Consider the following 27,779-nt stretch of genomic DNA (forward strand, 5'->3'; position numbering starts at 1 on the left):
AAGCCCAAACGTTTTCATTACATTTCAATCCTCGTATGTATTTGAGGAACACAAAAGTTCTGCTTGCGTCCGCATCTAGGGACAATAGAAAAAGCTTCGTTCCCTGTTGGTGCCTCGGCGAGCTCGACAAGAGTTGTTGCTGCTTAGCGCTTCATCGTGAGGAGATCTCTCCACCAAGAAACGTATAATAATATGTTAAAAAGATCCTGGAAAGTTGTAAACCGTCGAGAGTACAGTGCAACCTGGTGCATTGGGTGGACAAAGTCGGCGGCAGTGAGGGGCCCCCTTCTCTCAAAACAGGGCCAGTCCTAAAAATGAGCACTTCCACTGATTCCTCCACACTTGAGGATCTGAAACGAGAGCAGGTACAATTTGCATTTATATTCATTGGGATGCGAATTTTTCTCCTGCTCTTCATACTTTTTGGAGGCGCGGCCCCTGAAGTGAGCGGAGACCAACTGCCTCAGCCGGAGTAAGCTCCATGCCTTTGTGAACATTAGCACGCCTTCACCTCAGCATCATTCAACGTGGCAGGCATGCACCTGAGGAATGCATCAGAGCTGCGGGACTGCTCTACTGTGTCGCCATTTAGCCCACAACGGCTGACACAGTTCAAGGATTCTCCTGGAGTGTCTCGGGCGCCAAGTCCCCTTGTTTGGGAGCACAATTCGTTGACAATACGGTCAGTGAGATGGCTGGGGGTGCTGAGCGTATGCCAATGCCCATCTTGCTCGAAGCTGTGATCCTCTGTCGAACGTGCTTTTACGTCACCGTCTCATCCTGAATCGAATGCGCCGCCCCTTCATCCTTGGGCTTGACGATGCATGGGGGCGGTAGACAATCTGGCCTGCCGTACCACTCAAAATCGGCCCATTTTATGCTTTTAGGGGCTAGATTTCACCGCATCTTAGCTTACCGAAAGACCGTGTGGGGAGTTCCCAGGAAGCTGAGGACGCTCAAACGCCTGTGTATCATTCTGCTTCTTCTATCACTGGTGCATAGGGCGCCACACCTCGTCTTAGCCTTCTCTTTTAAGGACCGATGCTACGTTGCTTCTTCTTTTTCGAGCCCGACTTTCCAAAGCTCCGGCCAGTTAGCCCTCTTTCCCGGAGTGGAAAACCCCCAATCGATTGGACGCAGTACAGCAACATGCCGACGGAAGCTCTGGCGTGCTGTTAACAGGATTTCTTCAGGCCGAGGCGGCGAAGGCTTACCTGAGGTAGTCGAGGAAAACTTCCATGAAGGGCAGAAACGGCGCCCCTCTGTGACTGATCCACGCACAGCGAAAGGCCTTGATTGCGCTGCTAAAAGTTTTCACTGTAGCTTAGAGAAACACCCAAGCGGGTAGGTGTAGAGTCTTGGCCAGATTTGCTCCGTCAGCGTGTGTGCGCTCCACTTGAACAGTATTAGATTAAAACTTCATGTTCGTGTCCAAATATACGTCTTTGTCGGCATGCACGCTCACAAATATTTCTCCAACCCCAAAGCTGACATCAGCACGAGATGATGGGATAGAAAGAAGCTTCGCTATTGCCTGTATCCTGAATTGCTAGGGGCTTTGGGCTTTTGCATCTGTATTTGCTATGTAGGCCTCAGCATGTCGCAACTCTCACGGATAGCCCTTCTCGAGCAGAAATCAAGTCCTTCTTCTCATTTCTAGCTGCATTTGTGTCTCCGCCTGCGCCGCTACGGCAGCTTAAGCAGCAACAACAGCACCTGCCGTATCAGCAGCAACCGCCAGCAGGACCAAGCTTGTCAGAAGCCTTAGACGGTGTTATGTTTCTCGCTGCTTGTGCTGTGTCTCACCAATGGGGCTTGAGCATTGAACCTGCCAGCAAGTGGTTGCAGGGGTCCTGCCAAGGCGATGCTAGCGCTGGAGGTCTTGAGCGTCCCCCGAAACAGCAGCAAAGACGGCGGGATGATTGGCTTCTGCTATGTGGAACGCCTTCAAGTCCATGTTCTGCTGAAACAGTATCTGTGAGGGCTCTTACATGGTTCTTCAACTCACTCAGACAATTCGTCCCCAGGTACGGCCCATGGCTGCTTCTGATTTTCATATTTTTCAGGAGCCCAGTGTTAAAGGAAGCATTTCTTTCTATTTTCGACATCATCTTGACAAACTCTTCCTCGGCAGCTCCGGTGGCCACTGCTTGGTGGTGAATGCATGTTTTGCTTGGGGAATTTAAAGGAAAGGAGGAGACCACTAGGCGTAGTGGCAGAAGAAAATCTAGCTACCTTATATTTAAGTGTCGCTATTTTTCCTTTCTTTGCCGGCGTTTGCAGGCTTCCACAAGCAGCTGTCACTCAACTCATAGCTCCTCTCTTCGTCATCGGTCGGGAAATCCGACTGGCACGCTCGTCTTCAAAGCCTTCTCAAGAAGTGCAGGTCCTAGCACAGGCGCTGCTAGACCTGCTGCAGGAAGTGCTTCAGCGTGCTGCGGCAGAGGCCCCAAGCTTGCCCTCTGGAGAGACAGTGCAAAGAGTGTCAACAGTGTATAACTTGCTGTCTGAATGGAGTAAGAATTTCCCTTCCACTCAGACTGAGAGATTCAAGCCATTGCTGCTGTTAGGGGGAAATGGAGATGCAATTGGTAATTTTCTGGAGGAGGATTTCGAAAGCCATCGTGGTGGGATTCCTAACGGCACGGCCGCTACTGCTCTTGCCGTAGCCCTGCAGCGCAGCGGTGCTCTCATGCTGCCTCGGGGAATTTTGGAGGCAATGGCGACTATGGTAGAAGCCTCTGCAGTGGCAGCAGCACGAGGACTAAAAGTTTGTGCACCTCTCCTGGAAGCACATGGCGGTGTAGATTCACCACGACTGTTTCCGCTAAAGGACTGGTCGCACAAAGTTTATTCACAGCAGCAGCAGCCGCTGCACCAGCGTTTGAATATGCAGCAGCCAAACATTGGGAAGAAGTCACCACCGTCGCAAACAACTGCTTATGAAGTGCGTCTGCTGGTGGCAGCACTGGCCTCTTGGCTTCCCGTGTACTACCTTCTCATGAGACTAGGTGGGGGCATTTGGCTGCCTGCCGTACAGCAGCTGGCAGAAGTTGCGGCTGCTCAGGGGGCCCGCCTTATTGAGCTGTTTATCTCGGAACAGCAGGCCCAACGGGGCAGTGCAGCAAATGACGAAAAGCGCTGCAGTACGTGGGCTGCCGTAGGGCGGATGCTATACGGTGAAGTGCAGCAGTTATCCATTGCTCTGGCGCGGCTCCATTCGCTGAGGCCTCTTAAAGGTACTGGACAATTTGCTGCGGCTGCTGTGTCATTTGATCGCTTCCTTGCTCATCAGGCTTGTGCCTCCGCAAAAACTGGACCAGCATCTCCAGCCGCACGGCTGACACCTCTGGCGTTTTTTAGACCCTTACTGCACACGCATGAGCCTCCCCGAGATATCAGAGAAGCAGAGAGAAGAATACGCTTTTTCTGTTCACTAGTCACTCTCGGGGCTACAGACCGATCGCTTACAAGCGGCGTTGCAGCCTGTTTGCCGTCAGAGAGCCAACTAGACTCTCTCCTATCCACAGAATGGCAGACGCAGGAGGAGGCGTTTAGTACCTCTACCGCCGCGGCAGCAGTAATCTGTGCGCAGCGCCTCCCGCTAAAGGTGCTCCAGCGATTGCTCTTTGCGTGCAGTTGGATCGGTGAGTGGACTCTTGTGACGCAGGGCCTTAAAGTCCTGCGATACCGCTTGGACACTCTAACGCTGCAGCGCTTGTTGCGCTCGCACTCTTCCGCCCGAAACGAGAGTAATGGTGTTAGTAGCGTACAGACTGGAAGTTTCGCAACAGCAGCTTCAGCATCAGCAGAAACACAGGACAGAAGTGCTGCTGAGCTCGTGGGGAAAACCCTTTCGCTGCTTCAGAGGTCCTCGAGCATGAGGGGGAGTCCTCCAAAGGGAGATGGAAAACAACCACGACCCCTTTCCCCTGATTCTGACTTGGAGGCGTCTGAGCTGCAGAATTCCCTGTGTAGCCTCGCGTCTGCTGCCACATTGTGGGCAGCCGTCAGCGGCTTCGAAGGGCACCAACCAGAAGACGTCGCTCTTCTTACTTTTTCACTCATTCCATTTTGGATCCAGCAGACGAGCGCGCGGGCTTCACCAGTACATACTGAACAAAACGTTCAGACTATCCGTTCTGCAGCTGCAGGCACTGCTGCTGTTGACTCACAGGAGCCACAGACGAATCAGCAGCGTCAACAAGGGCCTGTGGAAAGGGGACTAACAGTCTCATCCTTGGTTAGCAGCCTAAACGGTTCAAATGCATTTGCCTCGAGCTCGGGTATTTCTTCAGGTCGTTGCGTGGCGCCTGCTGCTGTCGAAGTATGTCCATCATCTGATCTCCTCCAGCTTTCCCGTTTTGCTTGCTCCAGCGTAGTATGCCAGGGGGTCTTTATTGCGGCTGGATCTGCATTCCTGCTCTTGTGACTGCTTTTGCCTTCAGTTTTACCTTTCGGAACTTTGCGAGAAAAGGGGACCTGATTTATCGGCGTGGCCTTCGCCAATTTTGTTCCTCCTAGCATACAACATGCTTCGTCTCCGCCAAGGTACGGGAATTGATACCGTCCGGGCCACATCTGACTCAGCTGCTGCAGAAGCAGCTGCTCCCGCTGTGGGTCCTGCAGTGGGCGCTATTTTCACAACGGAGCAGCAACAGCACCAGCTCAGCAGCGGAGCAGAAGCAGCTGCTTCCCAGTTGCTGCTTCATGTGGTCGATGCTATTGACAAAAGTGTTTCTTTCCCAGATTCCGTGAACGCGTGGTGCCGGCAACGGCTCTCTGCGCCAGCAGAACAGTTTCATCACGATTCAACAACCACAACTGCAAGTTCACTAGAAACAACTGCAGCAACAAAAGCAACCACGGCGACCATTCCGCGTGCTCGGAACCGGAATAGGATTCGCCTAGCGGGCATGAGGGAAGTGGGGTCATTTCTGTGGGCGTTGAGCCGGGTTGAAGGAGGCTTTGGCGCTCCTGTAGCAATAGGGGCCAATGAAGCGGCTAGGCTTGCCGCAGAAGTGAACGAATCGGCTGAAAGTGCGACACGCAAGTTCCCTTTATGGGGAGCTCACCAGAACCGCAAGAACCTGACTCTACAGGAAGCGTCGCACATCGCTGCACAAATCATCAGACGCCCAGGAGGATTTGCTGACAAGCTAGCAGTCTATGCCGAGGCAACCCTCAGGGCGGCAAACGATCATCTCCTTCAACGAGAAGGCCCACGGGCCTCTGGATCATGTGCTTCTGATGACGGAGAATCCCGAACACAATCCGTCGCTCGCGCAACTTCTGCCGAAAGCACACTGGCGGCTCGTAGGCAGGCCTTGCCCCCCGACTATCGGCCCCAAGCAGTGCTGAGTATAGTGAAGTCGTTTTGTCTGGAAGCTCCAAACATCGCTAGGCCTCCTATATCCCTACCACCGTCAGAAAAGCCTTCCTTAAACTGGCTCGCAACTGCCGGAGTGTCTCTAGGGCTGTTGCTTAGCTTTTATTCCTCATGCAAGGCAATCACGCGGCATTACATCCTGTGAGTTACATACAGCTTGAAGAGGAATCGGGCAATCTATGCTGCTGCTGATTGTGAATTGGAACAGCTCCCATTGCAGAGGATGCTGCTTAGATTTGGCCGCTGAGGCTCTTGCAGGTCCGCAGTTTGATCCTTGCTCCTCCCTGACCCACTCTGTACAGCTTTGTCTGATGTTGTTGCTTGCAGGTCCGGGATTCTTCACGCCCCTCTGTTGACTGCGGAGTGTGGGCTGTTGCAGCTGTTTCATCTTTTGCGGCCGTTGGCCGCTAGTGCCCGCGCAGCCATGGAGGATTCGGAACAGGTCACTAAGGAAAATGTTGAAAATGTTGGTGTAAAAGGCTTCGATACTTCTCCGACCTTGTCAAATAATTTCAAGCTATCTAAGCTGCCACCAGCAGAAGCTGGACATCAATACGCTGGCCAGTCCAACAGTAACAGCAGCATTTTACGACTGCTACGTGGAGCGCCAACCTTCCTCTTCGCTGCAGCGGCAGCGCTATTGCGACACTCACAGATTATTGAGGGTCTGCCCGTCGATTCACCTAAAACTGCAGCACAAGTGCAGTTGCTTCTCTTGGCAACCAGCGACTTTGCAGCTTTGCTCCATGCACATTGCCACTCATCGGATGGCTTCTCTGAAGGCCTTATGGATCAAAGCACCCCCGCTGCACATATACCTTTGATGACAGCTTCCAGGGAGTTCCGTCACGTGGTGCAAGAATTGCTATCCATATTCAGCGAGATTGTGGTTCGGCATGGCGAGCAGATTTGTGACTCTCTCCCGTTGCTAGCTGCTGCAGCAGAGGTACTCAGCCGCTGTGGCAGACAGGTATCCTTGCCACCTGGCTCTAAAAAGGCTGTTGAGTCCTTCGCGTCTGCCGCTATCGCTGCCCTCCGCCAGCCTGCTTCGTATGACGGCAGCACGAGAGAATCGTGTAGCGATACAGCAGCGCAGGGACAGACGTGGGGAGGAACTGAGGGCTTGAAGAGGCTGGCAATTGCGCTTGAAGCGCTGAAATTTGTGGAACTCAAATAAACACGCTTTGTGAAGCACGAAACATCAAAGCTCCTGCGGTTTTCAGACTCGAATAGTTGGGCGAGTTGCTCACACACAACACAGTCCCCACCTCGGGACTGCGTAATGCACATCCTAGTAGGAAAACAAAGCCAATAAGCGTACTATTTCTAAGTTTGAGCTCATAGGACTGCTCACTTGATGCACCACCAAAGACAGTAAGTGGTATGAGCTCACAATTCCACAGTGAACAAAACGTCTTCTCGTGACCTTGTCACAAGGGCGAGCGGAGTTTAAGTCAACTGCTTAATTCAACAAGCAACACTATTTGTTACGCTGACGACGTCATTAGACTGCGCTGCTACGATTTTCCCGTCTTACGAACGCAGGCGCGACACTGTAAGTATCCGGACACGCGGACCTTGCAACAGTACCGAACAGTCACTTCGGCCTTCAATTGTAGCCGAACCCAAAATGGGTGCACGCAAACGAAACAAAGCTGGCGCCTGGGCACGTGAATCAGCAGGCACGGATGACCCTACCAACGGCGGCAGTAGAGACTTAAAATACGACTTCTTACCAGGACACCATGACTCGACGACTTTTCTTGCTTGCGAAGCAAGCCGCGAGAATGATCCAGCTCAATGTCTGCGGCACCCAACCTAGCTACGCATTTCCATGCTGCATTGTTGGCACTTTGCGTGATCTGTATGACCATTGGCTGTCGTTACTAAGACACATGAAGGTATCCTCGGTAGCCGTCATCCGTTCAAGACAAATCAACACTGTTATCCTCTTCAAGCTCAGAGAAATCCCCCTCTTCTGGAGATCCTCGGCGGCCTAAACCTGGTGAGAAGAGCACCTTCTTCTTGTTCTGAAGCAGTTTCAAATCACGAAGGACAGTCACTCCATCGATTGTTGATGGGTCGGCGGAATCTACGACGTCTGCTCTGAATGGAATGGGAGCATGTGCATCACTGTCAGTTGACATTCGGTTGCAGGCATCTGCAACAGCGCTGCTGCTGCTGCTTCTGGCGGGTTGTGCCGCTGCAATAGGGAGAGCTGCATCAGTCTGCACCAGCTGCTGAGCAGGAAGGCCTCCATGTGTGTATGTTGTATGAGCTAGCCCTTCCGTATCTCCCTCATTTTCGGAACAAAGGGCATGCGCCTTCGGGATACCTGCGGCCTCATGCTGCTCGTAATCCTTTGGCCCTTGTGTTAACTGCCCGTTTGGTCCATCCTGTGCATGCTGTGTAGATGGCAGCTGCTGGTTATCGAGCGTTCCTCTCTCCGTGTGCAGCTGCGCCAATGAATGCTCTGTTCGCCTCTCAGGCTGTTGCCTACTGTTCATTACTTGGAGTCTCGTTGGGACTTCGGTATCAGCAAACACTAACCTTCCAGAGAGAGCGGAGCTGGATGTTGACTGTGGCTTAAGCAGTCCTTTCATTTGGCAGACGCTGTCGTTTGGCTCTTCAGCTACACACGCGTGCAGAACTCCTGCAGCGCATCGCTGTTCAACAGTGAGGCTCGTCTCAGTAGATCCTACAGGCTGCATCCTTGCTTCCTTGCTTGTTCCTGGAGTCGCTTCCAAAGGGTAGCACAGAGGAATGACCGCAAAGTCTTCGGGTACGTCGGGTTCACCAAGTTTAACTGGCCACCCGTTACTAAACGGACAACCGCGTTCTGCTTTGCTGCCCAACGTCTGCAGTGTGGAAGTTATGGTAGATTTCCGCGCCTCTGCTTGTTTTCTAGATAACAAGGACTGCCCTTTTGAAAGGCCCTGAGATGGCTGCGTCGGCTGCTGCGCCTTCTCGAGCCGTTGGGGCTCTCGAAGAGACAGCGGCCTGATAGGGTCTCCCCTTACACTACCCGTTTGCACTGCTGCTTTCCTCAGTTCCAGCATTTCCTGCCGGTAAACTTTACCCACTAAAATTTTGCTGTAGCAAGCACAAGCGAAGTGCATGAGGCAACGACGGCTTACAGGAAAGCACCAAGCAGCACGAATAATAAATTCAACCACGTTTAGGCGCTTTTAAAAACACTCTATCACAGAAAGTAAGTTAGATTGTGCGAGACTCCACGAGCACCTGTGCTGTGCATGCAAATATATACACAGCTTCGCGGACAGCATGCAACCATGTCACCTTGATTGCACTTTTCGCTGAGAACTGTTACGTAGCAACCGATCGGACGGAGTGTCAAATTGACAGAAAAGCATCCAAGCAAGCGCCAACCTGTTTCTTTCCCTCGAAACTTCCTCCTGTAATTCATCTATTTTTGTCAAGGATGTCGATAATAAGTTTCGGTATCTGAAAAACGACAACCGTGCGCAGTAGAAAAAGGAGAACTCATCACCTAGCAGTGCGTTCGAAGTCTGAATCCCCAGTTGGTGACATGTAAATATATCTTTATCCAACAATGTCTTATTCGATTTAAATGGATGATAAAAGCGATGTGAAAGCAACAAAGAAATCAAACATCAAAAGCAGCAGCTGCTTAAAGCGAAAGATAGCTCTTGAGGGCTTTGTCAATGTACCTGTCGTTCTGTTCTTTGAACTTGTCAGCCGTTGTATTAAGCCTTGTCTGCGACTCTTCGAGGGCAGCCCTCAGTTTCTCTATGTCCCGCTGTGAATCATTTAGCTTCCCAGTTAGTGCCTCAACCTGCCGCTGAGATTAAGCGCACACGGGAGATATGCGAAGAGCACTCGTGGATTTCCTCTCTTAGTCTCCTGGACTTCGAATCATGTGCACACTCAACGCTGTGATGAAAGCATCTCACTGGACAGCAGCTGGGACAACTTGTTCTTGAGCTGCACTGGCAATGGAAGCATCATTTTACCCTGAGCTCCGCGCGCTGTGCAACAATGCCCCTGTACTTCGATGAAGTTTCTGATAGTTCCTTTTTCGTTTCTTTCAGTTGCTGAATTATTCAATCACACCGCAGTGACAGCACACGATGGGCATGCAAAACATGGATACTTGTAGTCAGCTACGCCACCGGTAGGACGAGCAGATAATACGGTCGTCAGTTCCTTACTTGTTGAAGCGCGATGGTTGCTGGCTCCGACAACAATTTCTCTTTCTCTGCTGTGACCTCCTTCAAAGCGAACTGCAGGTATGCTATTCGGCTACTAAGAGTTTTGATTACTTCATCCTTGAGCATCAGCTGTGCCCTTGTGTCGAATTCTGTATCATGGCGGCCTGCATCACGGATTACAAATATCTAGAGAACGCTTAACCTACGTCACCGATCATTTAATCCCTCTAAAACCTGATGCCTCCCAGGTATTCACTAAAACAACAGTCGAAACAATGCTAGGAGAGGCACATAGAAAAAGTACACGAAGTGTCACCTTTGGGGAGCGGCAGAGAAATGTTCTGCGAGATGTCGAGAGGCTTTTCCACGTTCTCCTGAGACAGAAGCAGTGTACTTCAGGGAATAAACACCTTGAAAAGTTGCATGGCAAACGAAGCACGCCTGGGTGGGCTGACCACAAGGCTTACGTGAGCGGAGCGAAGGGACTCAAGAGCAGCTTCCCTCTCCTTCAGCTGCAAACAGAAGAGAGGAATTAACAAGATGAACAACTCAGTGAAGAGATGAACACAGTACAAAAAAATAGTCCCATGCTTTGAAAGGACTGCCTCACAAACTCGTCAATAGCTCATGCCTGACAAGCTGCAATGCACCCTAATGCCAAAACATCACGCCCTACTCTCTTCTCAATAGCGTCTTTCTCGCTCCTAGCCGAGCGGACTTCTTTCACAGCCTCAGCAAGCTGTCTTTCGAGTTTGACTTTCGCTCTCTCAAGTTCCACCCGTTTGTCGGACAGTTTCTGCAGCTGCTCTTCAAGACTATGAACCTGAGCAGCAAGGGCATCCCTCTCTAGCGCTGTTGATTTGCTACGGCCGAAAAAGCTGCGTCTGCTCGTCAGTGCGCGAGGTGTTTCCGGCGTTGACGGCGCCTCCCGGAGCTTTTGCAATTGCTGAGGATCAAGCATGTAAGGGAAATCAGGCACGCACCTTTGGCTAATGGCTCTAGACGATGTGAAATGCATAGAAACCAGCGAGAAAACAAGCGTGCTGAAACTGCTCCAGCTGCCTTCTAATAGCAGGTCGATCCCAGCGGAAGCGCCAAGCGTGGCAAATGGCTGTAGAAGGCAGGGGGGAACCCTCGCACCAGATAAGCATAGTAGCGAAGAGCACTAAGGTTGCAAAGATCGGGTTAGGCTGTGCTGTTAAATTTGTGTGCTGACCTGTTCAAGCTCGTCTTTTTCTGCAGAGACCTCTAATAATTGCTTGCTCATCCCTTGTAGCGCGGTGTCCTTTTCCTCGATTTCTCTTCGCAACTCTTCTAAATCCTTGCAGTTTTCTACAGGATCTTCTGCAGTGGCCTGCCGTCGGGCGAGAGCTCTGAGCAGGCAAGACGGATGCGTGGGACCTAGACTAAGCACGCCGCGCGTGACTTAACAGGTTACACTTCGTGCAACACCCATGTGCACACGAGCCGGTACGCTATAGAAACGCACTGCTCTGCTTCAATTCGTCTTGTTTCCTCTTCGCCCAGTTTTGCCTCCAAAATAGCTCTACAGCAGCGCAAACAGCGATGGTCAAGATCTTTAGAAGCATCCGCGAGTTTGCAGCAGCGAATCTGTTGGCAAGCCGCCCTACTACGCCACAGGATGTAAGTGGAGGAGACAGTCACCAAAGTGCTATGTTCAGCTTACACGCGGCGGCTAAGGTCCCGTGCGCGCTGCTCATCTTCAGAAGACACCGATTGCTCTTCCTTCTTTCCTGCCAACATCGTGCGAGTGCACTCGAGCTCGGCCTTTAGCTTATTCACGTCAGCCTCTTTCCTTAAGCAAAGGGTCACAATTAATGCATACACAAGTTCGATTCATAAAGTGCGTCTTGGTCACCATTTCCAGCTACCACAGATGCATGAATGTACCACAGTGCAGTAAAGAGGAAACCATATTGTCACAGAGAAAGCTTTTCTGGTTGCTCTAAGAGCTCTGTCTAAGAAACAGGCGAACAAAAGGTGGGGATTCGACTGACCGAGAGAGCTCCGCTGCCTGTGCCTCTAGCTTTCTTTCCAGTTCGACAATCCTTTGTTTTTCCCTTGAAGGCCTGCATGCATGGAGGAAGGACACGTGCACGAAGATGACGGGACTTCAACAACAATGCTAATCCACAACGATGCTAGTTCATCGTGAGTTCTACTCATCAGCGGCCCTGAAAGACCTTACGGGCTTTCCTGAGGCGTCGATGACTCAACGGATGGCTTTTGCTGAGCGTCCACAAGCTGCATTTCGAGCTCTGCTAGTCTTGCTTCCCTGCAAGAACAGACATGCAGATATGCGCTGCCTCAACCAAAGTATAGCCTAGTGTAGATAGCAGAATACGGCTAAGCATGGCAAAGTGTCTACTACCAAGAGAAGAACAGGTAACGGTGATGTAGCTTTGTGCTCCCGCCTGCTCCAGATAGTCAGTGTTCTCACTTCTCCTCAATCTCATCAGCGTGGTTCTTGCACTCGAACTCGAGTTGCGCCTCCAGTAAACCTATTTTTCTAGTAAGTTCTTGCGCCTCCTCGTTGCTCTTCAAGAATCTAGTGGCCATACACGGAAAAAAAAAAGACAATGACCTCTAAAAGTCTCTAAATTCCAGTTCCGGTCACATGACTCTCTGTCGCTTCCGCCACAAGCTCTGTTCAACATTTGACTAGCGTCGCAGCTGACCCATCACGTTTCATGGACTCAATGAGTGCCTCCCTCGACTCCACCTCCAGCCGAAGCCGGGCCACCTCTTTCTGAAGCAAAAATTTATCACAATCTAGTCCGTGTGTACTCTTTACAGGGCGTCATATGCGGTATGCGCATGTCACGATGTCAACAACGTTAGTCAAGACATTAGAGAAGCCATTTACACAGGGAAAGGTTGCCAAGTGGTTGAAAATTCCAATTCAGTTAAAGCATGTTTACTTTAGCTTCATCTTTTTCCGCCCTCAGTGCGTCCAGCTCTTCTCTGAAGACAGCACAGCTAACAGACTTATCTCTCATCGTAGGCACCCCACTTATGCGCTGATGGCAGGGACTAGAAACTCTTCGAGCAAGAGTCTCTCCTAACCTTTCTTCTGCTGTGTTTACAGAGCTGGTGCGAGCGTCTCTCTCCTGGATAAGCCTCTTCAAGTGCTCATTTTCGGCAATCAGCATTTCCATTGTGTTCCTGCGTGCCTCAGCAAACGCCAGTCATCAGTGCTTCGAAGAGCTCCGCGTACTCAGACAAGAAGCAAGCAGCATATGGAGCACACTACTGCAAAACGATGCTAAAGTTGTCCACCACTGAATCAGAGGAGTACCACGCAGTGAGCTATGTGGCCGACGCCTACCTGAGGCCGTCTGCTTCCGTTTGTGAGCCTAAACCGCATTGACAAGTTGTACACACAGTCTCAACATGCAGGTCCATGTTCAAGCCCGAAGCTTTGGGGCTCAAGTGTGACTACTGGCCCAAGTGTTGATATGTACAAAACTGCTTTCGTACCATCTTTTCCCGAGTCGTTACTGTGGCTGCCACGGCTGTGCCGTCGTTGCCTTTCCTCATTAAGGCACTTCCGGCTAATCTGAAGGGGACCACTAGTGCTCTGGTAGCTGTGACTTCCAGCCGCCAACGAAGAGAGTTTCTTCAGCATCTTCACTGACAGGAACTTGCGGCCCTCCGTAGACTCCTGCTATGCATGTGCAATGCCATGCTCATTTAGGTCAGTGGCCTGCTGTCATATTGTCATATCCCAAGCCAGACATATTCAGAGAGCTAGATGTATGGGACATGAACGGGTTGGAGAGTCATGAGCTCTCCGCTGCTGCGGAAAGCGGCAGCTGCTGAGACCAGCCTCACAGACTCTTGAAAGTTTCCCCCCCAGTTCCCGCAAGCTCCCAAGAAGTTCCTTTGAGATTCTGCGGCGTAACGTCCGGAACTCGACATGGGCTGCGCGTGAAAACCGGCCAGAGTGACCGCGGTGTCGGTCTGTCAGGCTGGCAACTCGTAGCCTGTCATCAAAGCCTTTTTCCTCCCTTTTTGAAATCACCTCAATAAGGAACCTGGAAATGCGCAAATTAGCGCATTTCCAATGTAGTTCAGATCCGCCTGCTTCGCACAGGTCGATAGGCTCGACCCGCCGCATAGCCAGCCGTGGCAAAGTCTGACCAAAAGGGGAAGCCAGTGGCTCAAAATGCTTAGCTTTTTGTCTTACGAGCGTGATTTGAGTATGAAGAAGTAAAGACAGAAAGATGAGCAACGGATACGCCGCCACGGGTTGCTGCGGCCTCCAAGAGCATTCAAGCTTTGGGGATCTGTTGGTGCCATACACGGCAACACCTCCTAGAATTTTCAAATTCAAGCTCTACAGAAATATTCAGCTTACTTAAAACCTGATAATTATGGATCCACCACTCCTCAATGCAGAAGTTTGGGCGCACCTGTGGTCTTTTCAAACCGCCGAGTCGTCTGCGTGGGCGCCACAGGGGAAGCACCACCGACGCCTTCTGGCATTTCCTTCGAATTTGAGTTTTCCCATTGGTCCACTATTCTTTTGTATACCTCTCCGCACTTTTAGCATTTTATAGTCATTTTCTGGTGTACCTGCTTCTCCTCCGCCACGCGGGACTGTCTAGCTCGCCTGCTGCATCTGGAAGCAATGCTTTTGGTGGAGTTGCTGCAAACTGCCCGTCTGCACGCTCAAAGTTAACACTCTTTCCCTGCGCCTAAGCTATTTGTGTGCCTAGTCACGGCTATAAATGCAAAACATTCTAGCCAATGGACACATGCACCGCATTTGCTTGCAGATACATTGTCCGAGGCATTTCGCCGTCGTCCTACCTCATATGAACGCAAAAGACTTAAAGCACCAGCCGGACATAACAAATGGACGGGAGTAGCTTTTTGTTACATATGGGCTACGCAGCGAGCCTGTACCTACGAGCGCGCAGCAGCCGGACTTCCCCATTCAGTATGGCTGGTTGTTGACAAGTACTGCTTAGCAGTAAACTATGAAGCGAGCACGCTACCCATAAAGCGCATTGTGTGGGACGTACACTGTAGCATTTACCGCATGATCATTCAGGGGCTCCGGAGCTCCAATTCTGCTACACTGCAACGTTTCTTTCCAGCATTTCAGCACCACGCTTTACTGCTTATGATAAACAGCCGTCGTTTGAGTGCTCCCAGAAGGCGAAAGCACCATGGGTAGTGTCTGGTCTTGCAAAAAGCCACCAAACAGCCGGTGGGCCCGTCGGAATTCAACCGTAGCATAGGTTTCCTTTAGAGGCTTACAGGGGAGCTTTCCCCCTTCAGCTGATGCCCCAATTTCTGTGCATGCTTCTATGTTTCGTCGAGCAGTTATCCCCTCCATCTATTATTTGGTGTGGCGCCCCGTGGCGGTTGTCTCTGTACCTTGTCTGCACACCTCTCATTCGCCACGCCACGGCAATTACACCGCCAAAATAAGGCCTCGCCACATCTTGCCGGTATTGAGCATGGCCCCTTCAGCGATATGGAGCTTTTATGCTTGTTAGGCTGGGCATCGCCGCAAAACCTCCAGCACAAGTTGAGAGCTTCACCAGTGACTCTGCTAACACGCTGACGCTTGGAGCTGTGCGCGAGGCCCTTATCATCAGCGGAGAGAGTATCCCGTGCTATCTCTGTAGTGTCTACGGGACAGGTAGCCTCTTAAAAAGACCGGAGGTGGATAGGGTGTTGGGGAGATGACGCCTCTTCTATCCTTCGGCCTCCACTTGTTGTCGTATCTTCTTACAGGGCCATCGCACACGAGCTGGAATGAAAACTGAGGGTCTTCCATTAGCTGCAGAGCCTTCGAAGGGTCGTAGCCAGCGTAGTGCAGCAACTTAAACGCAAACTCCGGGCTGAACGGCTGCCACCCCGGTTTGTTACCTTTCCAGTTTTTCGCGCACTGCTGCATGTAAGCTTCCATGTCGCCCTCCGAGCAAATTGCCCGGTCAGCCAGACCCTCAGCAAGCCGCCGTTGTCTTACACGCTCTAAAGATGAGGGGGAGTACACGAGCTTGGCCGTTAGGCTCGGGTCCAGCGTGGGAGTGGGGTCGCAGCAGCAGCAACCAGAACCCCCAGCTTCAAGGAAAAAAGGAGGCAGGCACGGTACTTGATGGCGCGGGCCCACTGGCACCTCATGCCGCCTCACAGAGCCCTCGTCCGTGCACTTACGACTGCCTGTAGTGGTCGTCGTCACTGCTGTTGCTGTAGCTGCCGCTGTGGCTGTGTGGACCACGCCAGCTGTTCCTCTGGCACGGCCTGATCCTGTGCTCGCCCCGCATCCACTGCTGCTGCTACTGCGGGCTGTCCCTGCAGCTCTTCCTGCGGCATCATCCGCGGCCTCCGTTGGGCCGTCCCGCCCCTGACTGGTTCCATTGTCTTCGAGCGCAGCTGACGCTGCGTAAGAGCCTACTTGGTGGCTCTCTGCCAGTGCCTCAGCTTCCTGTACTTCGTCAGGCATATTTCTCTGCTGGGGCTTGCTGTTGGTAGTGGTGTTGCTGCTGCAAGTCTCACACTTCCCCGAGCCTCTCTCCCGGAAGCTGGTGGTATTCGGCTGATCCTTGCCACACTCGGCACAAGGAGACGTCGCATCCTCATGACAATCAGTATTCCTTGTTTGCCGGTGCAGAGGCTGTTGCTGCTGCTGCTGTTGCTGCTGCTCCTCGCCTCCAGTGGCACATTCGTACGTGAATGTATCAGGACTGTCGGCGCCTACTGGTGCCAACGGCTGCTGCTGCTCCCTACCGGAATTACCATAAGTAGAGTTCTGCTGCTCATCATCCGAGGCGTGGCGCTGGACGGAGCCCTCTGTAAGGTCGAAGTCAGTAGCGCCCGATGGGACAGATGTGTTTGCTGTTTCCGCAGCTGTCGAGGCAGCAGCTGGTCCTGTTTCCACTGCCGCCGCAGCTGTGGAGTCAGCAGAATCACTGGGACAAGACACAATTCCCATTGTGCTCCTGCGTATTGGCCAATGCAGCACCCTAGACGGTCTCTGGTCTTCCTGTAGTCGCTCTCCCTTCTGTTGCCGCTCCCGTTGACTCTGCACCTTTGCTTCCTCCGTCTGATTGTCCCTAAAGTTCTTGAACCCCCGAATGAATCGTTTTACTAAACAGGCAAGCTTAGAGGTGCTCAGCTTGTCCTGAGTAAAGACGAAGGGCCAGTGATAACAAACAGGCGATTCACGTGTTGTAGTGCCCCGCACCACAGTGAGCCTACAGCTAGTGGAAACAGATTGAAGGAAACAACAAGCATTATAAGTAGAAGGGCGACATAAGGATATGGTGTGGAGTTTAGCACTATTTGTGCCATCAGTAGCTACTTGGAACAAGGCTCCAAGCAGGGATTGGGGCTGGCCAAGGCAATAATCGTGTGCATAGTGCGGCTGCACACACAATGAATAGTTCTATTTATTCGGGAACTGTGGAATGAATAGATTAAGACATTTTGGTTTTATAAGCGTCCAAAGTGGATTTTGGCAGCTAGGATAGGGTGGCACCTATTGGTGATTCGATCCGTGTATATTTAGTAGCTCCATTGGCGCTCAGCTCGCTACTTATGACGACTCCTCCGGGGCATCCTTCGCTCTCTCAATCCAAAATATGCAAGTAAATCCTCTTTCTTACTTCGAGAGACCACATACAGAAAGAAGAAGAGCCACATGGGCTACACGGATGAGAGGCGGACGCATCGTAGGGTCACCACAGAGACCTGCATATGAGACTTCTGATGTCACGGAAGTCGGACCGAGGAGGTTTTGTTCGCGGCCAAGAGCTAGATAGGCGTAAAGAATAAACAGATAAACCCAAGAGCAGTGCACCTAGTGGCAGTATTCATGGGCAACTTTCAGCTCCAGAGAGAATACTCGCTGCTCACCAAATACAGATCAGAACTCAACGAGTTAAAAACTATTCCTAGAACACACTGAGCTATGTACAGATCTGGTAGAGGTTAAGGCAGCAAGAGCAAGTCCCAGCAGATTCCTAGCAAAAAGTCCAGTGGATGTATTCCTCCACACAGTGGCAAACTGGCTTTGGAAAGTAGGGTGTGGTGCAACTTGCGCGTGGTGGAATTCTACTTTAAGAATATGCTGGATACTTCCGCAGGGCACTGAAACAGCGCTGAGAGGCTTGGAGCTGATCACGATGAATGCGTCCCCTGTGCTCTTGCTCACAACTTAGTTGACTAAATAACACGAGGCACTCGTCGAAATGTTTTGTGAGCCTGCGTTTCTACCTTTACCTGGTTTGCAGCGCTGTTGATCGTCAGGGAACTCGCGAAACATCTTGATTGGTTACTGCCTGGCTACAGAGCACTAGGGTCTGACCTCTCGAAGAGTTGTGTTTTCACATATTGTGGAACTTGTTTTTACCTTTTGTGCGTTTAAATCGAAGCGGCCTCTCAAGTTCATGTTCGTGTTACATTTTAGGGCGCAGCACTACAATTCCCCCCTCCCGTTCAGTGCTTCGTCGCCTCCGCGCAAGGCTTTGGTCGGGCTTTCCCTGTTCTCATTAGCTGGGCTGTCTAGAAGTCTTTGATTTCTGTCTCTCTTGTCTGTAGATCCCAGCCGTCTTTCTCTCCGGAACTTAGTCAAAGTGGCTTTGCGTCACGTGCACTTGTGTAGATCCCAGCTGTCTTTCTCTTGGAAACTTAGTCAAACTGGTTTTGCGTCATGTACACTCGGCCTCACTGAACAGCAGTTGCCACACACCCTAATGCGGTCAGCTGAGTTAGGCCTGCTGCGGCTGTTGCTACTTTGCGCACAAAGCAACAGCGAATGCAGCTGCAACTGACAATTCAGCGGCAGACCCATCAGCAGCAACTACAGCCGGCATGATGTTTTTTTGCTGCTGGAATTGCAGTTCTTGTCATCTGTTCTCATTGCGGTTCTTCATGCTGTGTCTGCATTTGCTTTTGCCGTTGCGGCTGCAATTTTCGTTGCTGTTTCAATTGCTCTTGATATACTTACCGCTTTTGCTGCTCATACTGCTTTTGTTGCTGTCAATGCCGCTGCTGCGTCCATTGCTGCAGCTGGTCCTCCACACTCACCAAGGGTTGTTTTTGTTTATAGAGTCTCGCTTAAATCTCTTGTCTTAGTCGGCTGCTTACCTTGCTACATTTTACCTCAGTAAGCTAGCTATTATATTTTTATCGGCCTATTTCGTGTTCAACGCATGCTCGCATGCGATCTGTTTGAGCTTATGTGATTCCTACTTTGCGCAAGCTTATCGGTACACTCACGCGCGAAAATTTGTAATTGCACTTTGTTTTCCCCTTTGATTTCCTTACCAATTATGTAGTCACGCTGTTGTTTTGTTTTGTGCATCTGTATCGTTCCTCTTTTTGGTCTGCTTGGTCGTTTTCTTAGCGGTACACAGTTGAACGGGAGCAGATAGGGTCGATGCTGCGGGTGAGACCCATTAACATTTGTAAGGGCCGCGCCTCCAAGCTCACAGTAGACAGCCCGTAGTATGAGGTGCCACGCCCAGTCCTGCGGGGAGCCTCTTCGTTCCACAAGATATATATGTCTCCATTGTGCCGCTGGTCCACGGTATAAGCGACCTCATGCTGCTTTGGAGATCTGCTGGCAGTATTGAGTAGAAAAACTTAACTTATAAGGGCTTCCTTATCTGCTGGCAGTATTGAGTAGAAAAACTTAACTTATAAGGGCTTCCTTAGTGTCCACTTGAGAGTTATGTAGTAGTGCAGAATGACGTGCGATACGTCAGAAAAGCCATGACAGTAGTAAGGGAGGCAGCATCAATTGGCATTCAGCTTTGCCGATGCTTTTTCCGACGAGGGGGCCGTTGTGAAGTAAGTCTACTCAAAGCTCTCCATTGAAAGCCAGTAAATTCTTTCTACTAAGTGGTACTTTGATTACAAGAGCGTACTAAATTTTAAGCCAGGTTGAGCTTGGGTATGGCTCTTGCTGCCTAGCTCATGAGTTGTGACTTTGCACTGGATTGCAGAGCTGGTTCAACCAGCTCTGCGATCTGGCGCAAAGTCACATACTGTAGGTTTAGGAAATACAGTCAATTTACCAGCAATAATAAGTTCTCTTGCAGGAAGGGCGTGATGACCGAACATCACATCAAAGGGAACGCTCGACGGAAGAGGGGCTTGCTTTATTGTGTGCGAAGTCGACAGCAGAAAGTAGGCTGTCTCATTTCCTTTCGCCCTATTGGGTATGACTCTGGAGTAGACATCGCATATTATGGTTAACACGTTCGCTTCTGTTGACAGAAGGTAGCAGGCAGATGAAGTGGCACTCTTTAAATTCAAGTGGGCGTTAAGTTGCTGCCGCAGATCCGACTGAACGCAACTGTTAAGGACACAAATTAGCACTTTGGTGAAATCGTAGTAGTTAGGGACGCGGTCGGCGAGGAGTCTGACAGTGTGTGCTGCTGTAGTTGTTCCCCTTAGTAAAGCTTGCCACCTTGCTGAGAATGTTGTCAAGCATTAGAATCGAAGCCGTGGGGCTGACGTCAATAACAAAATTTATGTACAAGACACCGGTGCCCTCAGCGGATGGTGAGAAAATGGAGGGGACCCACAGGCTCCTTTTTCAAGTGTCTTACTCGGCGCTGCAAACAAGATTTTGAAATATTTCGTGGCATTTGACTGCATCCCCGACCCACAGTATCATTGTGTTACACCAAAGAAAGTCTTCCTTTGCATCGCGTTGCCGGCGGTTACTTGTCCATAATGTATGTGAGCTATGTGCCTTTTCAATTCAGGAAACTGCGGCACTGAGATAATCCAGACGCCTTGGATGCAGACAAGCAGAAAAAGAAATCTGAAACGAAAGGCAACTTGGCGACTATGTATTTCAAAACTCACCGGTTCATGAGCTTGCTCTGCCTTTCGCAGTAAAGAGCTCGAAAAGTACTGAGCACTTTAGATAGGTTGAAACCATGCTAGCGGGAGAAAGTGATAACCTGCCTCGGGTGAGTTGGTTGTTTGTGTCATGGTAATAGTCACCATGTGAGGTGTCCATGGGGCCAACTAAGGGTAGGCCTTGTGCTTAAGGGGACTTTGGATAAGAGGGTGTTTATGAGTTGATTATTCTTCAAGGAACCATCTGAAAGCTTAAGGAGTGATGTGTGAATCAATGGTGGCACACGCGAGTGTTTGTGCGCAATCCCTTTATAGTGCCTCCGGAGTCCTTGACTGTTGAAAAGCTGTTAAGGCTCCTCAGAGGCGGATAATACACAAGCAAGTGCTCCTTGGAAAGTGACCGCAGTACTTGACAGTCTGCTCGGTTCCGATGTCTAGACAGCTCATCGTGTCCCTTCTCCAACTTTCCTCTTAAGCACGTTCACAATGAAGCCTTGGAACTCTTCTAGGAATTGGCTTCATGAGGCTAGTTCACTGCTTACGAGCTTGGAAGCGTTTTCTGGTTGCAGGTGAGTTGAGCGTCATGGCTCGAGTAAGGTGTAACCGATTCAGAGCCTGACCATCGGCGCCACATGTACAGAGCTGTGACTCAGGCTAGGAACGACTGATCATCAGTCAACTATTTCTGCTGATTGTCTCACATGAATTTGTTCAGGGAACCACTTTGTCTTTGTTTCTGCTCGTCGAACGCACACATTGCATAATCAATGGCGTGTGCGTTTCCGTTGAATAGCTTCAAAGTGTCTTCTACTACCAAAAAGATTATATTTGTTCCGGATGAGGTCAACAGGGAGGTGCGCAGCATCTGTAAAGTCAGGTCAGCTTGTCAGGGAATTCCAGGTTGCCACATGCCGACTAAGTCAGTCAAGTCCCACAGCCACATCGTACGAAACAGGTCCCATTCGAAAGCACCAGAAGAAGTATGCACGACTGTAACATATCGTTAGTTCAGTCATTACGCCACGGCAGATAGCTGCTCGCGGACATCCCCTATGGTGCCAGTAGGAGCGCTACCTTCGATGTAGCTGCACACAGGGTCTACCAGGCTTACAGCAGTCACATTCAAAGTGCTTAATTCCATCCCAACTCTTCTAGCTCTACGGGTTGTCCGCACCTGCTATAGCGTTCATTTGCTCTGTGTTTTGCCCCTTGCGCTGGCAGTGAACAGGAGCCTCCTTTTTACACCCTTGCTCACGTCACGATTTCGTAACATACTCTCTCTCTCTGCTATTGCTTCTATTCGCACTTGCTACAGCCAGGTTATTGGGAAGGCATTCGAGCCACCTCTCAGTTGGGCTGAGACAGGGGCGGCAAATACAAGCCAAGGATTCTACTGTATTCTTCCACTCATGGCTCTGCAGTTTCCCTTGGCGCTCCTCTTACTGTACCAGGCAGTTCTGCACAGTAGTGGCTTAACACTTCACCTTTTCTCATCACCACACATCACTCTGGCAGGGCGTCGAACTGTGGGATGCACTTGTTGTCTACCTTCGAAACGATTTAGCCTGGCCCTTGGTAGGAGGATACAGAAACCACTATTAAGCCCTCGCATCGGGAGTCATCAGCTTCCATATTGTATTATTGACACGTTTTCTGCATCACGGCCCGTCTGGTAGCCAATCAGCTCACGTACCCACCCCCAGCGGTTCATGCGTTCATGTTCAAAGCATACCTCCACACGCTGTATGAGGAGTCAAGTTCCATCCGTTTACTCGCTTCAGGGGTTTTTGGTGAGCAGCGATGCCTTTCTCGAGCAATCTTTCTCTAAAAGTCCCCGCGGTAACTCCATCTCGGTGTTTATTTTTGCTGAACGTGTGCGTGTGATCTCCAGCGGTGCTGCATTCCTTCAAAACCGGAGGTGCAGCCTGTGATATCTTCCCCTGGGCATCCTCTGTAGATCTGCCAATTCAGTTTGTTGCTGTTCCGTTCCTTGGTTTTCCCGCTGGGTGCCCGTTTTGCGAGGTGTCCCTATTAGAGGCTCATCAAATACAAATATTAACCTTGGATCGCCGAGATGCATAACCCATTTTAACGACAAGCGCTCGTTCGGTGCCAACGACTTTGTACTAACTGTGAGCTGTCGTTCGGAAGGTGTGGGGTGCGGAGAAGCTCGCATATCCTCTAGCACCCTCCAGTTGTATGCGCCACACTTGCCTCCTGCATTACTTTTATGCTACAAACGCCTCTAACATCATGCAGAAAATGTTTACGTATTCAATAGAGGACAACATTTCTAAAGGGCAAATGCTCTCGAATATATTGCAAGAATTGAATTCATTTGAATGCACGGTGACCCAGCTCATTCTGACTAGGTGCTATGCTGAACAATATCTGCAAGGCTTAGCCCTCAGAGCTCTTAAGATTTACGTAAATATATGAATTATTCTTGGCTTGGGCTGGTTCATTCCGATTTACATAGCCTTCCAAAACCACGCTCGGTTTCAATTTTTCTGTGCACTGGGTCAAGCTACTGAGGTAGTGGGGCAGCCCCCATAACGGTTGCCTGAGTTAGGGTCACTAGGTCCCGAATTCGCATGCCCCACACGAATTCATAACCCTAACTGTGCTAGCTTGGCAGGGTTTCCACCAAACCGGGAACGAATGGAGGCGAGAAGCGGGTGACCCTGTCGGGCACGATGACCCTATTCGCAGCCACCGTTTGCATAGAGCTTCAAAATGCCTAATGGTGCAAAGCTCTCAGATTCTCGTATCCATTATCGGGGAACAAATGCTACTGGGGATCATTGCTCACCTTGTGGAGCCCCTTTACCTACTGGCCACCAGCCTACAGCTTTGAGACTCGATGCGTCAATATGCATCCACTGGGTTCAGTCGCTCGCAAGTTTCTGTATGTTATATCTTGGTAAAAGATATGTATAAAAACCGCCGTTCGATGCATTCGTAGAGGTCTCTCCTGGAGAGTTGCGTACACAGACAGGACGGCGGGTCATTTCGGAGAGAACATAATCTAGGTGCATTTGGAAACGGAAGCTTCAAGTTGAACGTAAGGCAAACGACAAGGGCTAAAATGTATACCAATAGGACCGACCGGGCGGAGTCCCGCGGGAACATCGTCTTAGATCGGTCCCCACTACTACCGCTCTACTGCAATGCTGGCGTTTACAGCCGGGAGTGACACTGTAGATCGCAAGCCTCAGGGACGTGCATGGCGAAGAAAGTTCCCGACTCGAATTCCCCTGCATTCTAGTCTAACGCGCCTCCCTTTTAAATTTTCCGTGAGATTCTCAGCGAACTCGCTGTTTGCATTTCGTCCCAGTTCGCCAGGATGGGAATACAGGTAATAAGGAACAGGGAGGCTTGAATTAAGCACCCACTAATTTCCGCCATGCTTTTGCTCCATATTATTGCACTGGCACGCTGCAGCAATTTATTCCGTCCCCTACAGCAGCTTTCGTTCTCCCCCCACTGTACTGCGTAGAACTACACAGGTCGTCTCAACCACCAGAGTCGTTATACTACTCATAGCAGCCCAAATAAGACATTGATCGTCGTCTCAATTAAGGATACACTTTTCCAATTTAAACAGTTTCACTTTGACTTTGGTTTGCCGTTAGCTGTTCAGCGGGCGTCCACGTAGAGCAGAGCAGTGCCGCAGCCTACTCGTCCGTCAAAGTCTGTATAAACTTTGACGGGCACATACCCACACATGTAGCATACAATACGGCTATTATCCTTGACGGGTATATTATTACTGCGCGGGAAGCCCGCCACTAAATACGCATTCTTTAGCAAGGCTGCCACATTCTTTAGCAAGACAGCCTCCGCCCCTTCCACTCGTCCCGCCTCATGCGGCGAACCTCTAAGACCGTTTGCCCTCCAACGAATAAGTTTCCCTAGGGATTACTGCAGCTTAGTAGTCTAACAACCACCACACACTACGTGCCCATCCGCGTCCGCAGCGACCCATTAACTGCTCCAATGGAGCTAAAATGGCCGTATCAAACGTAGAGTGGAAGCCCAATACCGTCGTCTTGCTCCTCACAGGCATCTCACCTTGGACAAGAGTAAATGATTGAGAGTTCACGCACGGCCAACACACTCAAAACTCCACAAACCGTCATTCAGCGACGTCAGCGTCTCGATACACGGACCCTTGTTCTCACGGCGACTGCAGAAACAAACACAAATTGCGTAATTGGATGTCATCTAAATCCTCAACAACATGCAATGCACATGGCCCACCTTTTCGTGGAACACACACACTGCAACGCCCAAATTCACCAAAACAAATTGAGAATCCTCCATCAATGAAGCTTTAAACGTAGCCTGTTCACTGCGGATGGGAACTGGAGTCTAGGTACACAATGAAATGCTGACAGTCTTACATTTCATCCGTGGACATTGTCGTGATCCCAATAGCGCAACTCAGCTCCTTTCCCTCCACTGCGATTTGCTGAAAACAAACAGACAAAAAGTGTCAAATTTGACGGAATGAAGCCAGCACCCTTTTCAACACAAAAGCCTGCCCACTGTTTTTTCCGGTGTGAACCCTTACTTCTAAACCCCCTCCTGAGTGGCACTGTAAAGCAAACCCTAACCTGAATGTTCTCTAGTCAGCCCACAAGCGCACTTACCACGACAGTGTTTGCGGGCACTTCCTCCATTCTTCCACCCGGGGATGTCAAGCCTTGACACATCACGTTTGAGCCCCTAAGGACGAACTTTACGGCACCCCTGTCCACTTGCATTTTAGGCATCATGGATGGGTCTGTAAAACGAATCAAAGCGGCGAAACCAAGATCAATGTTTGCATCTTATGAGGCCTAGGGAAAGAGTAGCTGCTGGAGTGTGTCAATCAAGCAACGCGCAGCGAACGTAGTTCAGGGTTTCGAAGTTGCCGGCCACTCAAGTACACAAGGGGAGAAACTAAAAATTTTTATTAGCAAGAACATGCTCGGAAGTACTGGAGAATAATTGAAGGAATAACAATATGCACAGAGAAACTGCTGCACTTACATTCATGCAAAAGTCGCAGCGTTGGCACCCATTGCCTATCTCGGTGCTGGAAAAAGAGGGCCTTCCCGTCTAGAACGACCAATGAGATACGATTTTGACTGAACAAAGAAACGAACATTTAGTCATCTGAGCTGCGCAGGGCCATTCGCGAATACATCCCATTGAACTTTTACCCGCGCAGCAGCTGGTGTTGGCCAGGACACGAGGGCGCAACAAGCAAGAAACGCTATCGATTGGAGCTTGTTACCATTTCAGAAGCACGGGTGAGGCTTTTTTAGGCCAGATTTGCTCCATGACCGGCTCCAGCCGTGGGTATTCTTCCAAAATCTGGAATACCGAAAGCAATGCGCAGCAACGTCGCACACCTAGCCTGGAAGGAGCTCGCCACTTACCTTAGTCGTAGAAACCCACTGGACTCACCTGTGCCCGCACAGCTCTTTGCATAGACGACTTCATAATCGTCTGGGTGGAAATTTCTTCTGGTCCGAACTTTTTCATCATTTTCGCACCGAAAGCAGCTAAATTGGGCAACTGAGTCGGCCAACTGTTCCGGCAGGATCAAATGGCCACCGGAAAATCTCTTCAGTTGTTTAACACTTGAATCTCTCAAGTGGAGAAAGGATCCGCTGGTGGCGCAGCTGTTGAGAGCGTTGCTTGCTGGGACAGCCGTACTCTGCCAAAAGGCGGCGAAAGCTGGAAACCCCTCTGCCTCGGCAGAATGCTCGAAAAACTGTAAACCCTACTTATTATGGAAGCGTGATGGGACCTATTTCGCACGAAAAAAATACTGGGGACTCACATGGCGGGAATGATCAAGCACGGGACCCTCAAGAAATGCAGACAGGCCCGTCAACAGCAAAGAAGCTGGCCCTACTGAGCCACCGGACACTGCTTCTTATGATACTTGATTTCGTAGTCATATTAAAAGTGCAAGTAAACACTGAAAACATCAGTTGTTTGGCAAGTGGCATGAGGGCCCCACAGTCACAGCCCTCTTGTAGTGGCTCTTTGTCGTATGGATGCTTACTTAGCGCGATTCTTTCGCACTGCTTCAGTGAACACACTAGAACCGTGTAGGTGAAAAAAGCACTCACGAGTGAAGCTGCAATTTACGTGCCGTTAACAATGTGCATAGTGTCACTTCTAGCTACGAGAGTGGGCTAGGTCCTACAGTGTACCAAGACTCGCACACCACAAGAAGGAAGAATTGAACCTCTCGATGAAGCCCATAAGCTTTATTCGACGATTTTTCTTCGTTTTTTGCCACCCTAAGAATTCAGGCAAGGAGTTGCAGCACAGCAGCAGCGGACAGGTCGCTATCCCTGCTCTTGCCATGTACTTCGTGAAGTAACAGGCACTGAATATTTGTAACGTTTGGAAATACAAATCTGTAATTTAATATTGTTGTGTAATGGTTTACAACTATGGGCTTAGCAGTGTTTGAGCGGAAGAGGTAGAGACAAAGCGAAGTAGCGACGACGCTAGAAGTGGGCTGCTGCATATCTGTGGTAAGAGAATATATCATTATTTGCGCGATGGGCGAAATTTCCCTCAGTCGCTAACTCTTTTGTTTATATCAAGTCCCACCATTAGAAGGTACCGACTATGGCGCTGAAGGCGCAGATCTGGCTCTCGTAGAGGCTACCTACGGTGGGTTTCAGATAGAACTACTGCAGTAGAACTAAAAATATACGGAATAACTAGCTACGCCAAGGAAAGCACCAAGGACAAGGTCTTACTTTGTCAGGGGTCATGGCTGCCTTCGCTTAGAATATTGGCAACATTTAGGCAGGGGTAGCCAGCTGTGCACCACTGAAAAGGCTTGCATAAGAGCTCGTAATGGTCGCAGTAATGCGCTTACGTTAACCAAGGGAAGTTTTAGAAAGTAAAACTCATAAATCGGTCCCTGACACTCCCCAAGTAGCGCCATGTAAGCGCTATGTAGGGAATGCTAGAGGCATTCCCCGTAAGCAGCACTTTGGACTGAATTCTCGGCTTCAAAATGTGTCAGCCTGCAAAATGCAAAATGCTCAATGTTTGCACTGAAGAAGATTCCAGAGCTTTAACGGTGGTACATACTCTAGGGAGCATACTTGATACTCAGGGAAGCGACGGAATAGCTTTGCAAGGCATTGCTATAACGGGACTCGGAACCACCGACTTCTTCCTGCGGCTGCAGCAGCACAGGGGGCCCTGCTGCTGCTGGTTCCAGCAGCTACGCCCACACAGACTCTCAAGCTGCTGCCGCTGCGGCTGCTGCTGCTGGAGTTAGCTGCAGTCTTTTTGCTGGGGATGGAGCACCC

The 27,779-nt window shown here is 50.4% G+C and overlaps 4 protein-coding genes across 4 annotated transcripts; 1 reads left to right on the top strand and 3 right to left on the bottom strand.

Moving 5' to 3' along the window:
* Positions 1-536: 536 nt before the first annotated feature.
* Positions 537-6,566, top strand: ETH_00028975 (uncharacterized protein; the record flags this gene model as incomplete). The annotated part of the gene is made up of 5 exons (XM_013374237.1): positions 537-682; positions 1,590-2,027; positions 2,284-4,243; positions 4,449-5,530; positions 5,717-6,566. The coding sequence occupies 5 exons, from the start codon at positions 537-539 to the stop codon at positions 6,564-6,566; spliced, it is 4,476 nt and encodes a 1,491-aa protein (XP_013229691.1).
* Positions 6,567-7,314: 748 nt separating this feature from the next.
* ETH_00028980 (uncharacterized protein) lies at positions 7,315-13,231 on the bottom strand (the record flags this gene model as incomplete). Its single annotated transcript, XM_013374238.1, has 19 exons — positions 7,315-8,482; positions 8,780-8,854; positions 9,082-9,212; positions 9,385-9,465; positions 9,583-9,746; positions 9,899-9,956; positions 10,050-10,094; positions 10,259-10,528; positions 10,799-10,955; positions 11,072-11,128; positions 11,270-11,398; positions 11,601-11,672; positions 11,792-11,878; positions 12,044-12,151; positions 12,282-12,352; positions 12,525-12,567; positions 12,670-12,768; positions 12,932-12,959; positions 13,084-13,231. The coding sequence occupies 19 exons, from the start codon at positions 13,229-13,231 to the stop codon at positions 7,315-7,317; spliced, it is 2,991 nt and encodes a 996-aa protein (XP_013229692.1).
* A 1,980-nt stretch (positions 13,232-15,211) lies between these two features.
* On the bottom strand, positions 15,212-16,555 carry ETH_00028985 (uncharacterized protein; the record flags this gene model as incomplete). Its single annotated transcript, XM_013374239.1, has 1 exon — positions 15,212-16,555. The coding sequence occupies one exon, from the start codon at positions 16,553-16,555 to the stop codon at positions 15,212-15,214; it is 1,344 nt and encodes a 447-aa protein (XP_013229693.1).
* A 7,985-nt stretch (positions 16,556-24,540) lies between these two features.
* ETH_00028990 (PUA domain-containing, cell cycle regulator protein, putative) lies at positions 24,541-25,977 on the bottom strand (the record flags this gene model as incomplete). Its single annotated transcript, XM_013374240.1, has 6 exons — positions 24,541-24,628; positions 24,846-24,913; positions 25,095-25,228; positions 25,477-25,574; positions 25,724-25,803; positions 25,897-25,977. 6 exons carry the CDS (start codon positions 25,975-25,977, stop codon positions 24,541-24,543), a joined length of 549 nt encoding a protein of 182 aa, XP_013229694.1.
* Positions 25,978-27,779: the final 1,802 nt, after the last annotated feature.

This window comes from Eimeria tenella, genomic scaffold (assembly GCF_000499545.2).
Source record: "Eimeria tenella Houghton genomic scaffold, Eth_scaff2, whole genome shotgun sequence".
NCBI lineage: Eukaryota > Apicomplexa > Conoidasida > Eucoccidiorida > Eimeriidae > Eimeria > Eimeria tenella.